The 20,323-nt window shown below is 42.0% G+C and overlaps 2 protein-coding genes across 2 annotated transcripts; both read left to right on the forward strand.

Moving 5' to 3' along the window:
* Nucleotides 1-712: 712 nt before the first annotated feature.
* Nucleotides 713-4,053, forward strand: LOC115661985 (mechanosensitive ion channel protein 10-like). Its single transcript, XM_056310806.1, has 5 exons — nucleotides 713-2,079; nucleotides 2,395-2,518; nucleotides 2,657-2,950; nucleotides 3,028-3,230; nucleotides 3,588-4,053. The coding sequence occupies exons 1-5, from the start codon at nucleotides 941-943 to the stop codon at nucleotides 3,790-3,792; spliced, it is 1,965 nt and encodes a 654-aa protein (XP_056166781.1). The 5' UTR covers nucleotides 713-940; the 3' UTR covers nucleotides 3,793-4,053.
* Nucleotides 4,054-8,324: 4,271 nt separating this feature from the next.
* LOC115661984 (mechanosensitive ion channel protein 10-like) lies at nucleotides 8,325-11,538 on the forward strand. Its single transcript, XM_030584164.2, has 5 exons — nucleotides 8,325-9,490; nucleotides 9,808-9,931; nucleotides 10,123-10,416; nucleotides 10,494-10,696; nucleotides 11,057-11,538. Exons 1-5 carry the CDS (start codon nucleotides 8,325-8,327, stop codon nucleotides 11,259-11,261), a joined length of 1,992 nt encoding a protein of 663 aa, XP_030440024.1. The 3' UTR covers nucleotides 11,262-11,538.
* The last annotated feature ends 8,785 nt before the right edge of the window (nucleotides 11,539-20,323 follow it).

The following is a 20,323-nucleotide window of genomic DNA, read 5'->3' on the forward strand; positions in this document are numbered from 1 at the left end:
CACAATGGTATCGAATTCTCATTGTCCGGGATGGAATTTAATCTCTGCATATTGGGATTACAACAAGCAAAGACCAATGAGAAGGAATGAGATCCCGACAAAATTGTGACATTTATTCCCCTAGCTTTGAGGGGTCCGTTTGATTAATTTTGAGTATCATTCCTCTTCCATTACTTCGGTTAACATGTGGGAGTGAGATTAGGTAGTGGAGCTTGTGCTAGAAGCCATAAGGTTGGGAAGAAAACATGGAACGAGGATGTCTTGCCGGGGCCACCACGCTCCAAGCTTGGGATTTCTACGGTAGAACATTGTGTATGGGGATATTTTTACATTTCGCAACGCTTTTACATTCGATCATGACGACCCGTCATGATGTTGCAAAACATAATCGAAAGCGCATTTTAAGACTTCTTATCATATGACATTCTTGCACTTTGTAACAACTACACGAGCTGTAACATTAATTCTGAGAATCTTGTAATTTGTTTGACTCCGAATCTTGTAATTTCGAAGTCCAACCCCAGGTACTTTCGCTCATGTTTGAACCTGCTTAGCAAAGTTTTCCTGAACTGACAGATCTTGCCTAACTGTGCTTTTTTACTGAAACCTTCTTAGATAAATTTCCTTTTTCCTGAAAAGTAGTTTTCTCAAAGCAAATTCATGCTCTCTTCTGTAAGAGGCCCTTTAAATAGAGCCTCCCGCGAAACTAGGCTGAACTAAAAGACCCCCTCTCATTGTCAATCCTACCCCGCCAAATCCCACACTCATTTCACCATGTTTTGCTCCTCCTGATTCACTCATTTTGCGCTTGCTTCTTTGCCTTTTGACTTCTTTGCTGATCATGCATTGAATTCAGCTAAATCATTCACTTTCATGCTCAAGTCCATCCTTTTCTTGCAGAAGCTCTGAGCTGTAAAGCTTTGACACTTGCACAGCACTAATGGAGGTCAATGAAGATTTTTCACAGAAGAAGGGAGTAGATGAAGTTGTCCTTATGATTCCAAGCGCTGAAAGCAGAGAATCTTCACCAAAACCAAAGTCTAAGCCAGTAGAGCATGAAAATCCCCCATCAAGTTCACAAGTCTCCAATTTGACGAGGCCATCGTCTCAAGAGCTCACTCAATCAATCCCGACTCCGAGTGAGCTTCCGAACATCCCAACCAAAAAATCAATCTCACAGTTTTCGTTTAAGAGGATGAAATCAAGATCAATGGAAGATGATGAGGATGTGTGCAAGACTGTAGATCTGGTGTCTCAAGTGATGTCGGTGGTTGTTTTGGCTCAGTTGGTCGCGTTTGTGTGCATCACCGGGCTTCTGATAGCAAGTTTAACCATTCCTTGTCTACGAAATACAGTAGTTTGGGAAGTGCGACTGTGGAGATGGTGTTTGCTGATGTTGGCAGTCCTTTGTGGCAGCTTGGTGACTGACTGTTTGATCACGTTATTGGTTCTCTTGATTAAGAAGAAATATCTGCTCAAAAAGAATGTTTTGTACTTTCTCTTTGCATTGAAGGACAGTGCCGAGGTGTTCGCCTGGTTGTGTCTGGTCCTTTTAGCCTGGGTTTGGCTGACATACCATGGAGTGAAGCGATCGAGACACACGACTACGATTCTGAACTGGGTCACGAGGGCGCTCGCTTCTTGTCTTATTGGAGCTACCTTATGGCTGATCAAAACATTTCTTATTAAATTGCTTGCTTTCTCTTTTCAACGCAAGAGATTCTTTCATCACATCCATGATTACATCTTTCAGTTCTACGTGATAAGGACCCTTTCACGTCCAAAGGACAAGGTGGGTAGCCCGAGCATTAGAGTGATGCTAAGGCTCAATAAGTGCATTAAAGGAGCTGTGAGGAAGCTAGAGGTGAACATATCGAAGCTACCTGAGATGAAGCTGGATGAAGTTTCTGCTTGGACGACGATAAAATTGATTGACGTCATTAGCAGATGGGATGAGCTATCGCCTCTTACCGATTCCCTCGATGAGGTTGAGCAACAAGACAAGGAGATCACCGATGAAAAAAAAGCCAAGGAATTGGCCAAAGCTATATTCAAGACCGTAGCCAAGCCAGGGAGCAAGTGAGAGCGCTAACTTCCTTAAACTCTCTCCTTCTCTAGAAATGATGCTGTTGCTTTAGAGCTCCAGGATTGGCGCAGCTGGTTGGGACGTTGGGGGATTTCCAGCAGGAAATAGAGATTACCCCTTCAAATCTCACCAATTGCATGCAAATTGCTCTAGATTTGGGCAATTTGCACAGGTCAAAAGGCCTGGATTTAATTATTCATGGGGCTGCCTTTAGATAGCCGGGTGTCTAACCCGTGCCCTTGGGTTGTTTAAAAAAATCTTATTGCTCCAGAGTGTGCCACTGATTCCTGTTTTCTGCTTTTTACTAGGCTTATCGAGGAGGATGACCTTTTGCGCTTCATGCCGAAGGAACATATCGAGAAATTCTTTGACTTCTTTCCCGAAGCGAAAGAAACTCGGAAAATCAGGAAGTCGTTTTTCAAGAGCTGGATGGTGAGTGCGTATCAGATCTCTTCGCTGGCTCTTATCTCGCTTCCAAGCCAAACGTTCCATGGAGCTTGTTTCTAACAAACCTAAATTAAGGATAAAGACATAAAGACATGATCTGAATTATATAGTTTATATCTGCAGGTGAATGTCTATCGTAAAGGGAAATCACTCACTCACTCCTTAGATGATGCGAAAACAGCCATTGAGGAGCTGAATAACCTTGCTTCAGCAGTTTTGCTCATCGTGGTCATCATTCTGTGGTTGCTTCTGACAGGATTATTGAAGATGCAAGTGCTCATCTTTATTTCGTCGCAGCTTTTGCTTTTCGTGTTCATATTTGGGGACGCTGCCAAACAATTGTTCGAAGCCATATTGTTTGTATTTGTGATGCATCCGTTCGATGTGAGTGACTGCTGTGTTGTCGATGAAGTTGAGGTGAGTGACTAAGCCTATAACTATGATGACTGTTTTGTACAGATTCCATATTCGTCTGACTTTTTGATTCATCGCAGATGGAGGTTGAGGATATGAATATCCTTACTACTGTCTTCCTGAAAAACAACGGTGAAAAGATATCTTACCCAAATTCAGTTCTGTCCTCTAAACCCATCAGCAATTTCAACAGGAGCCCGAACATGAGCGAATCTGTGGAGTTCATGGTTGATTTCTCCACTTCAGTCAAGAGCCTTGAAGCTTTGAAATATAAAATAACAATGTTAGCCATCTGCTACTCCTGAATCTCTCTTTTTAGGAATTAAACGTCGCACATCACACGCATGATTGCTTGTGTATGTCACGTTGAAATCTGCGATGTCCAAATAGGCAAGAATTCAGAAGAAATGTAAGTGTGGATACAGAATTCTGTGTATAGTGAAGTTTCTCAATTATGGTTATAGTGATGAGCTTATTGGTTATGCATCATATGAACTCGAACTCATCTCAAACGTCCTCTGTTTTTGGCTGTTGAAGCTGTCACTTGGAGTTCAAGAAATTCTGGTGTCTGCTTGTGCGCTTTCATTTTAGCACTGCCAAGTATTTTACAAGGTTCAGTTCTGATTGAATAAGCCTTCAGGTACTTGGATAGCAAGCCGAAAGACTGGAACCCAGTTCACAGAGTTGTCGTTAAGGAGATTGTAGATGCTGGCCACTTGAAGATGGCTCTCCACGTCACCCACAAAACGAATTTCCAAAATGCCACTGAAAGGACTGACAGGAGATCCAATCTAGTGCTGGAGCTGAAGAAAATCCTCGAAGAACTCCGTGTGCTTCCTCAGTAAGTTCGTTGCAGTCAGACCGGGTCGGCGGTCGCTGCTGTGCATGGTTATGACAACTCCAGGAGTATGGCGTTCCTAGTAATCTGCAAGTTTCTTAGAATGGGACTTCATTTCCGCCTTTTATTTTCTGCAATATGTAATCTGCAAGCGTGTGACTGTTCTTTGCTTGATCATAAATCACAGTGCATAAGAATTACAATGTACCTCTATATATAGACTAGAGCAAACTTTCAAATAACAGTGACGTCTATATCAACTTGTAACAAAGTTCATCAATTGCTTTCACAGATATATTCTAATCATGTTAGATGAGATACATACGACCATATCTTTAACAAAGTTGGCCCATATGATTTCCAAGAATATAGACTGTTTTTATTTGAAGAAAACTTTTTCCGGGATCTATGGTCAGACCCGATCATATCATGCATGTACAGGCTCCTTAAGATCCAACGGAATATGTAATGCGACTTAGATGGATTTCGTTTTAGCTATTGTACATACTTTATTGTATGGTAATGCAGCCGTTCCATCTGCATCGACCTGATTTATGACATTATTGATGAAGTGAAATCAGGCCCTAAAGAAAGAAGAGCACAGGTTAAAATATATCAGTAACAAGTACATCCTTTGTATATAATGTAAAAAGTTATGCCATTTTCCACCGCAAATATTTGGATTTTCAGGTCTTAAACAAATTAATCGGATAATTAAGCATTGGTAAGTTATGATAGAGTACAAAAATTACTAATTTGCAAATTATTAAAAAAAAAGCCAATAATTTTACAAAAATTCGATAAGTTACCAGCAAGTTACATGAAAATCCAATTGTTTTCCTTTACCCCAAGTATTTTTTATACTTACCAATAGTTATTGATGAAAGGATACGTATTTTTGGGTACGGGACAATAGAATTTTGGACCTATCATACATTTAAGTTGGCAAACCAATGTACTAGCTAGTCCTGTCTTTACGGTTAACTCGATTTGTTTCAATTGAATCATATGTGCAAAATCCAAATACTAGTTTCACCAAGCAAACCACCAAACCATTTCCCATAGAATCTCAGAGTGTGTTTGTTTAAGTGAAAGAATCTTCCACGAATAAGTTTTCTGGACTTTCATGCATTTGATTTTCTGAAAATAATTAGTCAACGGAAAGTTATTTACAGTTGAAGAAAATATGCATCTTTAAAGTTAGGAAAATGAATTCCCTAACCTAAAAGGGGGAAACTATTTTCTTGAAAAAGGTGTTAAAATATGTTTCGAGTTTAAGCCCAATAATGTGCCCGGGAACATTATTATGTGTCCGATGTTAAAATATTTTCTTTAAAGTTAGGACTTTTTTTTACTTCTTGTTTCTCTTCCAAAACTATTTCTGGGCACAAATTTTTGCAAAAATTTGCCCGGGAACAAAAAGTTTACCAAACGCATTTTTGTTCCCAAATTATTTCTAGGAACAAAAGAACAGAAATTTTCACTGTTTGACACGTTACCAAACATGCCCTAAATAACCCGATCTGAATTGAATTATGTGTCCGATGTACGAAAGTTCAAAGGCAAATCTTAAAGATTGCGGAAATTATTTCTGTGTTGAAGAGTCGGTCAAGACAAAATAGAAAAGGAAATATATCGCATTAAGCTTTCCTAATATGTATTGGAATTCGGCCACAGAACTTGCAAAGTCAACATGGACTTTCTTTTGGACCACGATTCGGTGAAAAACATGGGCGCATATAAATACATATTCTTTATATGTGGGACTTTCTTGCACAGAGACAAGATAGAAGCGCCGCTCCCGTGAGTGCTCGTAGAGTGCCGTCGTTGATGAGTGCAGAGCGCGATCTTCGTGCCGCCTATGTCCAGAATGAAGATTGAGTCTTGAAGCGCCTTAATGCGAGTGCTTGGTGTGCCGTGCAAGTGAACAAGAAGCATTGTTGTTGTGCGCGAAGAAGGAAGCGCCGCATTCGTGAGTGCTTGGAGGTGGATGTTTCCGTGGATTATCGTTCGTGAATTAGTGTTCAAGCGTAAATTTTGTGATAAGATTTGTGTATAATTCCTTTGCGAAATTGAGCTGCGTGAGTTATTGGGTGTAACTGGGGCTTGGAAATCACTTAAGAGTGTTTGAGTGACTCGAGTGTGGTTGTAATCTCCGTTGTATCGCTTGATTTATAGTGGAATTTCGTGCTGCTCTGCCCGTGAACGTAGGTCACTACGACCGAACCACATAATTCTGGTGTTCGATTTATTTTCTTATTCTGTCAAATTTATTTTTCGATCGCTTGGCTTCCGCAACAAAAGGATTTCCTGGAAAGCAATTGCCCTTCATTGTGAAATTTTCCCCGGAGCAAACACACCTTCAATTTCATCTTCATTTTCCTAAATGAACAAATATCTGCAAATGAAAACTGCAACCTCGAGCGAAGAGAGTGAATGAATTCCTGAACCTACAAATATTGCTCTTCTATTTCTTGTTAAATTCATGTCCACTTCATGATTCCTAAATTATGCGTCTCATTTCCCTTGTTTTGCAGCAATAGCTTCCCCAAAAATGCACGAAATAAGTGATTTGGCCACAGTAATAACTGGATGTTATAGAACAACGAAAACACAAACCCGGGTCACAACGGCGAAGTTTGTGCAAAATTTATTAGAAACACTGCTAAGAAAACCGAAATATTCTGATAAATCAACCAACCAGAATCAGAAAAACATCACCACAAATGACGTATCGTAATTTCGTCGAATTTATGCGAAGAAAAGGCGTGTGTACTGTAACTTACCCCTGATGTTTGGTTCACTCTGAAATAAGAGTTCCAAATGGACTGCCATACATTGGAATTGAATTCCCATTCTCTGCGATGGAATTTAATCTCTGTATAGGATTGTCAAGGAAATGGGACTACACCAAGCAAAACCTAGATAATAAGGAATGAGGTTCCGACAAAACTGCGACCTATAATTCCTTAGCTTTGAGGGGCTCGTTTGATCTGTAGGAATGGGAAGAAGGCATGGAATTTCCGCAGATAGGATTATCAAGGGAATGGGATTACAACAAGTAAAACCCAATAAAAAGGAATGAGATTCCCACAAAGTTGTGACAAATGATTCCCTGGCCTTAAGGGGCTCGTTTGATTAGAATTTTGAGTATCATTCCGCTTCATCTACTTCAGTCGACTTAGGAATAAAGGAGGAAGGCCATTCCATTATTGCCACATATCCTCCATTGATTTGGCGATTGGATTGTACTATAGGACAGGACTGGAAGGTCTGCATCAACGAGTTCATAAAATTGCAGTTTTGGTAAACAAGCGGAAGCAAGAACTGAGCACTAGAATGGCAACAATCTCCCTAGTTGAGGCCATGGGGATCAACAGAAAGCGCGAAGTCTCTGAATTTTTTCTTGCATGACAAAGTCCATAAAACATAGAAGCTAGGCGCAAAAAGAGAACTATAAAACCTATAAAAATTTTCTGGCACGAATCATGTATAGGTATACTTGTCTGAATGCATATGTATACAATCATTAAATCATGTGGGAGTCATGGTGACGGGCTGGTGCATCCCTGAAATCTGCTCCGGAGTCAGGCAATTGGTCTGGTGCACCATAATCAGGTGGAAAGCGGTGACATACGTGTGTGAGTTATATTTAAAAAGTTCCACATCGGATAATTGGTGAGGTATGGAGAAGTTAATATATTTTAGTTGGCTTTTAATTTATCTGCTTAAGTTTTTAAGTGAATGTGGATTCAACCGGATATATTAACGAGCTTGGACTTAGGCTTCCTCTGGGCGATCTCCCCATGTGAAGGTATTGGGTTTCTGCCTCGCACTCTCAACAAACGGTAGCAGAGTAGATTGGTAGGTCCCCAATCTATTTCCGGTGTTTGGTGAATGAGTCAAGCAAGGAATTTTGTGACCAACGAGTTGTGCGAGCCCGATGGCAGACTTCATTTCATGATTCGGTTTGGAGAAAGAGATCAGTGATGAAGTTGGGAGATTCAAGTTGAAATAAGTGAGCGCACTCTCAATAGAGAGAGAGAGAGAGATGCTAAGTTTGTGGAAGTGAGATTAAGAATTGGAGCTTGTGCTAGAGAAAATTAAGGTTAGTGAGAGGGACTCCAGCTTTTGGCAAAGCCACAAGGTTTTTTCATTCCACAAGGCTTTTTACAATTGATTACGACGAGACGCTGTAATGTTGTAAAACATAATCACATTTTAAGAATTTCCTTATCACTGAAAAGTAGTTTTCTCAAAGCAAATTCATGCTCTCTTAGCCCTTTAAATAGAGCCTTCCGTGAAGCTATACTGAACAAAAAACCTCCTCTAATTGTTAATCCACTCCCTGCAAAATCCCACTCATTTTACCATGTTTTGCTCTTCCTGATTCCCACATTTGCTCTTGCTCCTTAGCCTTTCGACTTCGTTTGCTGATTTTGCGTTGAATTCAGCTAAGGCATTCACTTTCGTGATAAAGTCCATCTTTTCCCTTAGAGAAGCTCTCAGCTGAAAAGCTTTTATATTTGCCCAGCACTCATGGAGGTCGATGCAAGTTCGTTAGAGAAGAAAGAATCAAATGAAGTTGTCCTTATGATTTCAGGCGTTGAATGTCAAAGCGGAGGTTCTTCACCAAAACCAAACACTGACCCAATAGAGCTTGAAAATCCTCCATTAAGTTCACAAATCTCCAATTTGACAAGCCTCTCTGCTCACGAGCTCACTCAGTCGATCCCGACTCCGAGTGAGCTTCTGAATATCCCTACCAAAAAGTCCACCTCAGGGTCTTCATTCGTGAAGCTGAAATCGAGATTCATGGAACCTCCGCATCCTAGTGATACAAGTGCTAGTGCATCTAAGGACACCGTGCAACCGGTGCCGAGCATGTCCCGAATCGGTTCGGTTCCATCACCAGCTGCAGAGGAGGAAGACGATGAGGATGTGTGCGAGACAGTGAATCCCAAGTCCCAAGTGATGTCGGGCAAAACGAAGGTTGTTTTGGCTCAGCAGGTCGCGTTTGTGTGCATCACAGGGCTTCTGATAACGAGTTTAACCATTCGTAATCTGCAAAATACAGTTATTTGGCATGTGCCTTTGTGGGGATGGTGTTTGCTGCTGTTGGCAATCTTTTGTGGTAGTTTGGTGACTGACTGGTTGATCACGTTATTGGTTCTCTTGATTGAGAAGAAATATCTGCTCAAAAAGAACGTTTTGTACTTTCTCTTTGCATTGAAGGACAGTGCCGAGGTGTTCGCCTGGTTGTGTCTGGTCCTTTTAGCCTGGGTTTGGCTGATAAATTATGGAGTGAAACGATCAAGACACACGACCAAGATTCTGAACTGGGTCACGAGGGCGCTTGCTTCTTGTATCCTAGGAGCTGCCTTATGGCTGATCAAAACATTTCTGATAAAATTGCTTGCTGCTTCTTTTCAATGCAAGAGATTCTTTGATCGCATTCAAGATGACATCTTTCAATACTACGTGATAAAGAAACTTTCCGGCCCGGCGGATACAAAGATAAGTCTCAAGGTGAACATAGAGAAGCTAATAAAGATAAAGCCGGATAAAGTTTCTGCTTGGACGACGAAAAATCTTACCGATTTCCTCAATGAGGCAGAGCAACCAGATAAGGAGATCACCGATGAATATAAAGCCAAGGATGCTGCCAAAGCTATATTCAAGAACGTAGCCAAGCCACGGAGCAAGTGAGAGCGCTAACTTCCTTAGACTCTCTCCTGCTCTAGCAAATAATGCTGTTGCTCTGAGCTCCAGGTTTGGCGCAGTTGGTGGGAAAGTTGGGGGATTTCTAGCTTAAGGAAATAGAGGTTACCCCTTCGAATCTCATCAACTGCAAGTGAATTGCCCTAGAACTGTGCAATTTGCACAGGCCAAAGGCCTGGATTTAATAGTTTATGGGGCTGCCTTTACATAGCCGGGTGTCCAATCCGTGCCCTTGGGTTATTAAAAAAAATCTTATTGCTCCAGAGTGTGTCACTGATTCCTGTTTTCTGCTTTTTACTAGGTTTATCGAGGAGGATGACCTTTTGCGCTTCATGCCGAAGGAACATATCGAGAAATTCTTTGCTTTCTTTTCCGAAGCGAAAGAAACTCGGAAAATCATGAAGTCGTTTTTCAAGAGCTGGCTGGTGAGTGCGTATCAGATCTCTTCGCTGGCTCTTATCTCGCTTCCAAGCCAAACGTTCTATGGAGCTTGTTTCTAACAAACTGAAATTAAGGAGACTTTTGGAAGCTGAAAGATCTAGAAACCATGCATGTGGACCAATAGATAAACATCGACATAAAGACATGATCTGAATTATATAGTTTATATCTGCAGGTGAATGTCTATCGTGAACGGAAATCACTCACTCACTCCTTGAATGATGCGAAAACAGCCATTGAGGAGCTGAACAACCTTGCTTCAGCAGTTTTGCTTGTCGTGGTCATCATTCTGTGGTTGCTTCTGACAGGATTATTGACAACGCAAGTGCTCATCTTTATTTCGTCGCAGCTTTTGCTTTTCGTGTTCATATTTGGGGATGCTGCCAAACAATTGTTCGAAGCCATATTGTTTGTATTTGTGATGCATCCGTTCGATGTGAGTGACCGCTGCGTCGTCGATGAAGTTGAGGTGAATGACTAAGCCTATGACTATGATGACTGGTTTGTACAGATTCCATATTCGTCTGACATTTTGATTCATCGCAGATGGAGGTTGAGGAGATGAATATCCTTACTACTGTCTTCCTGAAAAACAACGGTGAAAAGATATCTTACCCAAATTCAGTTCTGTCCTCTAAACCCATCAGCAATTTCAACAGGAGCCCGAACATGAGCGAATCTGTGGAGTTCATGGTCAATTTCTCCACTTCAGTCGAGAGCCTTGAAGCTTTGAAAGATAAAATTAAAAAGTAAGCCATCTGCTACTCCTGAATCTCTTTTTTAAGGAATTAAACGTCGTACCTCGCATGCATGATTGCTTGTGTACATCACGTTGAAATCTGCGGTGTCCAAATAGGCAAGAATTCAGAAGAAATGTAAGTGTGGATACAGAATTCTGTGTATAGTGAAGTTTCTTAATTATGGTTATAGTGATGAGCTTATTATTGATTATGCATCATATGAACTCAAACCCATCACAAACATCCTCTGTTTTTGGCTGTTGAAGCTGTCGCTTGGAGTTCAAGAAATTCTGGTGTCTGCGTGTGCGCTTTCATTTTAGCACTGCCAAGTATTTTACAAGGTTCAATTCTGATTGAATAAGCCTTCAGGTACTTGGATAGCAAGCCGAAAGACTGGAAGCCAGGTCATAGAGTTGTCATTAAGGAGATTGTAGACTCTGACCACTTGAAGATGGCTCTCCACGTCACCCACACAACGAATTTCCAAAATGCCACGGAAAGGAACGACAGGAGATCCGATCTAGTGCTGGAGCTGAAGAAAATCCTCGAAGAACTCCGTGTGCTTCCTCGGTAAGTTTGTCACAGTCAGACCGGGTCGGCGGCCACCGCTGTGCATGGTTATGACAACTCCAGGAGTATGGCGTTCCTAGTAATCTGCAAGTTTGTGAGAATGGGACTTCATTTCCGCCTTTTATTTTCTGCAATATGTAATCTGCAAGCGTGTGACTATGTTCTTTGCTTGATCATAAATCACAGTGCATAAGAATTACAATGTACCTCTATATATAGACTAGAACAAACTTTCAAATAACAGTGAACTTGTAACAAAGTTCATCAATTGTTTTCACGGATATATAGTATACTAGTCATGTTAGATGAGATATATAAGAGAATATCTTTAACAAAGTTGGCCCATTTGATTTGCAAGAATATAGGCCGGTTTGTTTGAAGAAAACCTTTTCCGGGATCTATGGTCAGACCCGATCATATCGTACATGAACAAGCTCCGTAAGATCCAGCAGAATATGTTATGTGACTTAGACGGATTTCGTTCTAGCTATCGCACTTACTTAATTATATGGTAATACAGCTATTCCATCTATATCGAACCGATTTATGATACTATCGAAGTGAAATAAGACCCTAAAGAAAGAAGAGCAAGGGTTAAACTATGTTAGTAACAAGTAAATCTTTTGAATTTGATGAAAAAAGTTATGCCATTTGCCACCATGAATGTTTGGATTTTCAAGTCTTAAACAAATTAATCGGATAATTAAGGTTGGTAAGTTATGATTGTAAAATATGGGTTATAAAGTCAAAAGGTCAAAGGGAAAAAAAAAGAGAAAAAGGAAAAAGTGGAAAAGTCAATAAAGAAGCTATAGTGGACTTTTGGTCTTTTTATCAGGAGACCGAGAGCTCACGGGGAGAGAGAAGAAAAGAAAGAGAAAGCAAGGAAAGAAAGAAAGAGGAAGAAAGGGAAAGGGGAAGAGAAAAAAGAGGGTTTCGCGCTACTCATCACGAGATCCTTGCCACTCGTCACGAGATTCTCGCCAAGCTAGAGTTACTTAATATCGCATCGTTCGATAACCACTTGCACCTTTCATTCATCCAATCGGAGTATTTTTCGGAATTAGGGCACAATTTCGGAGTTTTGTGAAAATCAAGTTGCAAAGTGTAATTTTTGAGTCGTTAAGCCGTGTATATATATAGAATTAGTAGTTTAGGGTGTTGTGGAGCCGTGGGATTTTACGGAACTTGATTTGCACTTACCGTTTGCCCGAAATGAATTTTTTAAGTTGAGCACATGTGGTGAACATTGCGCGACCAGTGGCCTTTAGGCCGATTTTCGTCGGTTTTCAGCTCAATTTTGGGACGGCCAAGTGATGGGTCTTCTAGTACTTTGAAATATCTTCATTTTAACTGTAAGCTTGCTTGGAACGGGGTTCGGTGGAGAGAGTTATGGCGCAATCAAGTTTCGCGTTCAAGCTCCACGTTTGCGAATAGTTTTGGATAATCGCTTTGGATGAGCGATTTGTGGGCACCTTTGAGTCGTTCGTTACCGGTTAAGCTTAGTTTAGCCGAGTCGTAGTCAAGGTAGCCTTTTACTCGATTTTAATGTTGTTTCTCGCTCATTTGTTAGGATTGCGAGTTTGACGAATCGAGTAACCTTTTTCGTTTGATCGTAGGCATTCTCAGGTGAGTGCTGATATCTCTTCTTTGAGTTTATAAACTCATGTTTCCAAAGTGATAAGGATTTGAGTATCGTACGAGTTACTAAAGCATGTTTGTTGGATAAAATTCTGGATCAGGCAATTACTACCTTTTGATATTTGACAACGATTTGAGAAATTTGGGGGGAAGAACAGCATTGGTGCCAAAAGTTGTATACGGAGCTCACTTTGGTGCCAAAAGTTTCATTTGGATCATTTAAGTGCCAAAAATTTTGAAAAACGATCACTTAAGTGCCAACTCCGGTCAGTTTGGCCGGAAATCCGACGTGACATTTTTTTATTAATTTTTGAAGCCGATGTGGCTCGCCGGAGATATAGTCAGCACGTACAGTCAGCATTTTTGATTTTAAATAATTTTTTTTCTTTTTTCTTTTTTTTTTCTTTTCTTTCTTTTCTTTTTTTCTTTTCTTTCTTCTCCCTTTGGTCACCGCTGGTGACCGGAGGCCGGCCACCGGGCCGCCTGGCCTCGCCCGGACGAGGCCGCCGCCGTCCGCCACAAGCGAGGCCCGCCGAACCTCGCTCGGGCGACGGCGGGCAAGCCCGGCGAGGTCGGCCTCGCTCGCATGGGCGAGGCGAGCCCGGCGAGGCCTCCTCGCCGGATCCGGTGAGGCCAGCCGTCGCCGAGGCCACGGCGGCCCCGCCGAGTCGCCTTCGGTGACATCCGCGCCCGTCCCGGGTGACATCCGGCCTCACCGGACTCGGCGAGGAGGCTCGCCGGGCTCGCCTCGCCCATGCGAGGCGAGGCCGACCTCGCCGGGCTCGCCCTCGCCCATGCGAGGCGAGGCCGCCGTGGCCGGGCCACGGCCGGCCTCGTCGAACCCGGGCGAGGGAGCCCTCGCGGGCTCGCCCTCGCCCATGCGAGGCGAGGCCGACCTCGCCGGGGCTTGCCCGTCCTCGCCCGGGCGAGGGTCGGCCGGGCCTCGCCTGTGGCGGGCGGCGGCGGCCTCATCCGTGCGAGGCCAGGCTGCCGGTGGCCGGCCTCCGGTCACCGGCGGTGACCAAAGGGAGAAGAAAGAAAAGAAGAAAAAAAAAGAAAAAAATTCAGAAAAGTATTTAAAAAATCGAAATATATACGTAGAAATGCCACGTAGACTAATTTTTTTATAAAAAAAATCCAACTAAGATTAAAATATTAATTATAAATGCCACGTATTAATTTGGCCAGAATTTCTCGCCGTTGGCACCAAAGTGATTATTTTTCCTCCGATTTGGCACTTAAGTGATCCAAATGAAACTTTTGGCATCAAAGTGAGCTCCGTATACAACTTTTGGCACCAATGCTGTTCTTCCCTCGAGAAATTTGAGAATGGTTTTAAGAAAAATATTGTTAACGGATATACGTGTATTATGTTGCGAATTTGTTTATGGAATGAGTTTTAAGATGATTTGAGAAACGTTTTATGGAAGATGTTATTAAAGATTATACATATCGATTAGTGAATTATGTTTATGAAATGATATGAGAAATGCTTTACGAAAAAGTATTTCTATCGGATGAACTAAGTTACTATGACATCCTGAAATTTGTCCATTTGGGGTTTATGAAATACTTGATTTTATGAACGTACTCGTAGTTAGTTTTCGCCCGGAACTGATCATTCCTGGGATACTAATCAATAGGGAAAGGCTGACTGGAGATCTAAATTCGTACGACTAAGAGAAAATTCGATCGTGAATTGACTTTCGACCATAAAATCGTCGAGGTGATATTTGGAGCCACTGTTGGCCGATCTAAGGATAACTAGGGGTCAGTTCGCCACTGTCATAGTAGCGGATCGCGGGTAATTCCGCTGGACCACGAAATGAATTGACGAACTGTCCTGAACTTATACCAAACGATCGTGCCCCTCTGATCTAGTGATTGATCCTCACGATTTAAATGACAACCGAAATCGTCACGAACCGAACGAACTTGCACGTGACTCGATTTATTATCAGTCACGGGTCGAATATGCGAATTTCCCCAACGAGCCACCCGTTAGTTTGAGAAACACTCGAGTTGCGTTTAATAAAATTTAATTATTTAATTGAGCCCAAATTGGACATCGGAAAATTAGGAAGTCACAATGGGACGTTAGGACGACGTTGCGGTTGAAACGTGTAATTTTGGATTGTCCCGATTCGTTCAGAAAAATTCGATTTCGATGAGAAATGAGGAGAGTGACCATTTTACCCCTAAGAATTTCTAAAGGGCTAGTTTTATGGAGCAAGGGCATTTTGGTAATTTTGCCCCAAAATTTGGAAAAGACACTTTTGCCCTTGGACTTTTTGAGAAATTCCAAGATTACCCTTGGATATTTTGGATGAGATTCGATCTGGGCCGTCGGTTTCAAGATAAGATCGAATCTGGGCCGTCGGATGAAAAGTAGAGAGAAGGGCATTTTGGTCATTTGGCAAAAAGTTGGTCAAAACTTGGTTTTTAAGCCAAGACCTCTCTCTCTCTCCTCATTTCCTCTCTCTCTCATCTCACGGCATCTCTCTCCCTCTCCCTCACCCACCGAACCGGCTCCCTCCCCTCGTCGAGCAGCCGCACGCCGGTCACCACCCGACCGGATCGCCACCGCCGTTTGCCGTCGCCACCGCCGAGCCGCGCCGCCGCGCCGATCGCACCCGTTTCACTCTAGCCGCGTGAGTCTAGAGTCGGGTAAGTCGCAATCTAATCCTTGCCTAGGACATCGGGTATTATCGGACTAGTTTAGACGCGGTTTAGTCGGTTTTAGGGGTGATTGAGGTGATTATAGGTAGATTAAAGGAGAGCTCGATCTTTCATTGTGTTCTTGGATATCCTTGTGGCTGTTGGATGGTAGTTTGAGCATTGTGGAGTGAGTTTTGTGGGTTGAAATTGGGTGGATATCAACTAAGGCTCGGATCATTGAAATTTGAGGTGAATTTCTGATTCGCGGTTACTATACCCGTCCGATTTACTATTTTTGTGGAGAATTGTGTAGGCCGAATTTGAGGAAGTTGTCTTCATGAAAGTTTCTCCCAACATCTTGATGTATGACATAATTTAATTTGAGAATTTTTTTAAATCATCGGAGGCCATTCGGAAGTCCATCTTTGGACCGAAATTCGTGTGCTGGAAATATTGTTCCTCCGACCTTCGGATCTGTTCGAATTTTTATAAATTTTTCCAGACCCATTTTCAAAATACTTCCTTCACAAAACTTGTTGGGTACATTTGTGACTATGACATATAAAAATTTCAAGGTTTTCTAAAGTGATTTGGGTACTGGAAGAGATGCATTTTTATGGTCAGGTGGCCTGACCGGACGGGTTGATTTTCATCTGACTTCAAGTGATCAAAAGAGGTGTTTACAGTTGGAACTGGGTTTCAAGTTCTTCACGGAAAATGTTTATCAAGATGTTTTACACAACATATCCAAATTTCATAATTTTTAGAGTTCGTTTACTATTTATTTGAATGGGATTTCGGTCACTGTGTAAACTGCCCAATTTTACCCCGATTCCTTGGATGTTCGTTTTTATGAGCGGAATGGTGGGGGTGTCGAGGTTGAATAGTTGCTGCCCTTGTGACGGGAATTTATCCTGAATGTGTGTTTGTATGTGGATGGTGTGTTTGTAAAGCGGTTGTAGTTGTTGGTTGATTTCTGAATGATTGTTGGGCTGAATATTGAGTGGCCGTGTGCCCTGTGTGTATGGCCGTGAGGTGTGTGGTGTGATTGTGAAATGAGCTCACGTGTCAAGCATGTGTGATTGTGTGGTGTTTGTGTGGTAAGGATGTGCATTTGCGAAGTGAGTGTGAGGCGTGAGATTGTGTGTGGCCATGTGTACGTGTGGCCGTGTGATACGTGTGAAATGAGTGGAACGAAGGTACAGGAATGTAGGATTGGTTGGAAAAGTGATACCCTGAGGCGTGTTCGTTTACGCGGGGTAAGTTCCGTCCTGAGGCGTGTTCGTTTACGAGGGACGATGCTGTCCCTGACGAGGTGACGATGCCCGGCCCGACGGGGTGACGATGCCTGATGAGGTCAGAAGACCGTTGGCCTGATGCGTTTTACGCGGGCGCGGTAGAGAAGGAAAGTTGAGAATGTAGGATTCCGTACTAAGGCGTGTTCGTTTACGCGGGACGATGCCGTCCCTGACGAGGTGACGATGCCCCGCCCGACGGGGTGACGATGCCTGACGAGGTCAGAAGACCGTTGGCCTGATGCGTTTTACGCGGGCGCGGTAGTGGTGGAAAAGTTGAGAGTGAGCCGGATTTGGTTTGACGCGTGAGGTTTGTGAAAGTCGACGCATGGCGTGAGTTAGTGTGTGAGTGTGGTTTGCCTCGCGTGATATGGTGCTAGATGAGTATGGATATAAATGAATTGGCGGTATTATTGTTTGACATGCAGGGATGTGCATGATGGATCCCAAGTAGGATCGCATGTGATTGTTAGTACGATTGTGTGGATGTTGTTTGTGTGTTGCTCGATTCGGTGTCTGGACTTGTCTGGAATACGTGGTAGCCTAGATAAGGGTTAGGTTGTGTACTTATTGAGAAGTGTCTCATAGTTGTATCAACCAAACCATTTCAGATCAACCGCCCGAGCCATGAACCTTCTGCAGCCGCCGCCGCCACCGCGTATTTGGGATTGTTATGCATACTTATCATGATCTGGTAGAATTCCCGATCGAGTTGAGGCCGATTTGGAGTCGTCGGATAAAGCTGTGCCTGATGAGGATTCGGACGAGGATTCCGAAAGGAGTGAGTCAGAGCGGACGCCATCTAGAGGGCGTAGGGATTAGTTGGAGCTGAGGAAGAGTTTGGAAGTGTCCCATTTTGGTGTAGCGTTACCCAGGCTACTAATCTTTTATGATATCGGTGGGTTGCAGTTTAGTAGTTCAATGTGCATATTTTGCTTTGTGGTTTTGTAAATGGCGATTGTGGCATAAGTTTTTATGGTAAATGGATATGGCACTTAAATTGAGGTATAGTATAAGATTCGGTGATTTGGCAATTTATTCTCCCTAGTACCCCTGGTAAATCATTGTCTGGGTGTTCGTTGTTTCCGCCGCGATTAAACTCTGATGGGTTTCTTTTGGGTCGGCGACGTTTCCTGGGACGTCGCACTATTCCGACCGAAGAGGGATGTCGTGTGCTCAATGGGGTTCGGGGCGTGACAGTTACAAAAGGTTATGTGATTAGTTTGGGAAACATATTATGATTTATGTAATGGATTATGAAATGGTTTTAAAACCATTTTGTGATTTATGAAATGGTTTATAAAATAATTTCTGGATTTGGCTTTGTGGATTGTGGATGATATTGTCGTTGATAAGTATTTGATGCTCAGTGTCTCTGTAAACCCAATGAGGGATTGTGGATATGCGCATACTAGTCTAGGATATCCTTATGGGCCGAGCCACCGGCTTATAGTAGGTGGAGATCTTGTTAGGGGAGGAATCTTGGTCGCCTTTTCACATGGCGTTATCCGTGATCATAGTTAGATTTCTGAGCATGAGATTGGCCAATGGAATGGACCATTGGCGTGTGTTTTTTGATGAGATTGGCTAATGGAATGGATCATTAGCGTGTGTTTTTCGATGAGATTGGCCAATGGAATGGATAATTAGCGTGTGTTTTTCGATGAGATTGGCCAATGAAATGGACCATTGATTTCTGCTTTGATATTATTGATTTAAAATGAGCATTCCTATTGTGAAAATGTTATGTTAAAGTAGTATATAACGTATTTTGACATTGACGTTTATTATATGCTGGAGTTGGGTTAAATAAACTTTGGTTTGGTCTCACAACCATATGCACAGTGGTTGCTCAATCTGCTTAGAAGAGATACGCACTACTTACTGAGCTGTGGTTGCTCACCCCTCTCTTTCTCCAATTTTTTCAAGTTCCTTGGTTAGTAGTTATTAGAGCGAGAGCAATATCAACGGGGATCTTTTGGGAGTTTGTTCTTTGGTTGTGGAAGGATGGTCGTGTTCTTCGGGTGGAAGGACGGCTGTGTCATCTCTCGTCTTGGTAGGTTTCGGGGTGCGACAATGATAGAGCACAAAAATTACTAATTTGTAAATTATAAATAAAATTGGTAATTTTACAAAAGTTTGATAAGTTACCGGCAAGTTATATGGAAAATCAATCGTTTTCCTTTCCTGAAGTATTTTTTATACTTACCAATAGTTATTGAAAAAAGGATCTGTATTTTTGGGCACGGGACAATAGAATTTTGCACCTATCATACATTTAAGTTGGCGAACCACATTACTAGCTAGTCCTTTCTTTATAGTTAACTCGACCTGTTTCAATTGAATCATATGTGCAAAACCCAAATACTAGTTTCACCAAGCAACACCACCAAACCATTTCTCATAGAATTTCAGCGTGTGTTTGTTTGAGTGAAAGAATTTTTTGCGAATAAGTTTTCTAGACTTTCATGCGTTTGGTACTCTGAAAATAATTAGTCAATGGAAAACCAATTTTTTTTTGGTCGAAAATGGAAAACTATTTACAGTTAGAGAAAATATGCATATTTAGAATTAGGAAAATGAATCCCCTAACTTGAAAGGGGGAAAATATTTTCCTAAAAGGATTTCCTGGAAAGCAATTTCCCTTCTTCACTGGGGAAATGAAATTTTCCCCAAAGCAAACACACCTTCAATTTCATCTTCATTTTCCTAAACGAGCAATGCAAATGAAAACTGCAAGCTCGAGCGAAGAGAGTGAATGAATTCCTGAACCTACAAATATTGCTCTTCTATATCTTGTTAAATTCATGATTAGTCCACTTCATGATTCCTATATTGTGCGTCTCATTTCCCTTGTTTTGCAGCGACAGCTTCCCCAAAAATGCATCAAATAAGTGATTTGGCTATAGTAATAACCGGATCTTAGAGAACAGCGAAAACACAAACCAGGTTCACAACGGCGAAGTTTTTGCAAAGTCCATTAGAAACACTGCTAAGAAAACCAACATGTTTTGCTTGTTTCGGAGGAATTCGATCTCGTGACAAAATATCTTTCACCGAAAGTCGTTCTTCGGCTTTTAATAAAAAAGACCGGGTGCTGAGAGATTCCGGACAGGATATCCAAGTGAGTTACAGAATAACTAGCTAGAACTAAAAGTCAATCGACGACAAGCCAATAAAGTACAATGGATACAAGTGCAAATAGACTTCTCCTTAATCTGATTGGCGATAAGACCTGACTACACTGAAATATTACGCCGGAATTCAGTCGACGACGCAATACATGGATAAAGAAATATGCCGGACGACGTGAATCTGAAGGCTACAACTAAAGACTATAACTAAGGAATTGAAAGTACTGTACAGGAATGCTTAAAGATAAATTAAAGATAACATTTTATTTGATTTGTGCATGGGCTTTCCTGTTGCTCCACTAGTGGTATTTATAGGAAAGAAGTGGTAACCGTCCTTCGAT

Source organism: Syzygium oleosum, unplaced genomic scaffold, assembly GCF_021117445.2.
Source record: "Syzygium oleosum isolate NSW1041296 unplaced genomic scaffold, Sole_v2.1 Sole_v2.04, whole genome shotgun sequence".
In the NCBI taxonomy this organism is placed as follows: domain Eukaryota; kingdom Viridiplantae; phylum Streptophyta; class Magnoliopsida; order Myrtales; family Myrtaceae; genus Syzygium; species Syzygium oleosum.

Coding starts and splice junctions, on each gene's coding strand:
- LOC115661985 (XM_056310806.1), top strand. CDS start 941: ATGGAGGTCAATGAAGATTTTTCACAGAAGAAGGGAGTAGATGAAGTT. Junction 2,080..2,394: donor GTAGCCAAGCCAGGGAGCAA/GTGAGAGCGCTA, acceptor GCTTTTTACTAG/GCTTATCGAGGAGGATGACC. Junction 2,519..2,656: donor CGTTTTTCAAGAGCTGGATG/GTGAGTGCGTAT, acceptor TTATATCTGCAG/GTGAATGTCTATCGTAAAGG.
- LOC115661984 (XM_030584164.2), top strand. CDS start 8,325: ATGGAGGTCGATGCAAGTTCGTTAGAGAAGAAAGAATCAAATGAAGTT. Junction 9,932..10,122: donor CGTTTTTCAAGAGCTGGCTG/GTGAGTGCGTAT, acceptor TTATATCTGCAG/GTGAATGTCTATCGTGAACG. Junction 10,697..11,056: donor TTGAAAGATAAAATTAAAAA/GTAAGCCATCTG, acceptor ATAAGCCTTCAG/GTACTTGGATAGCAAGCCGA.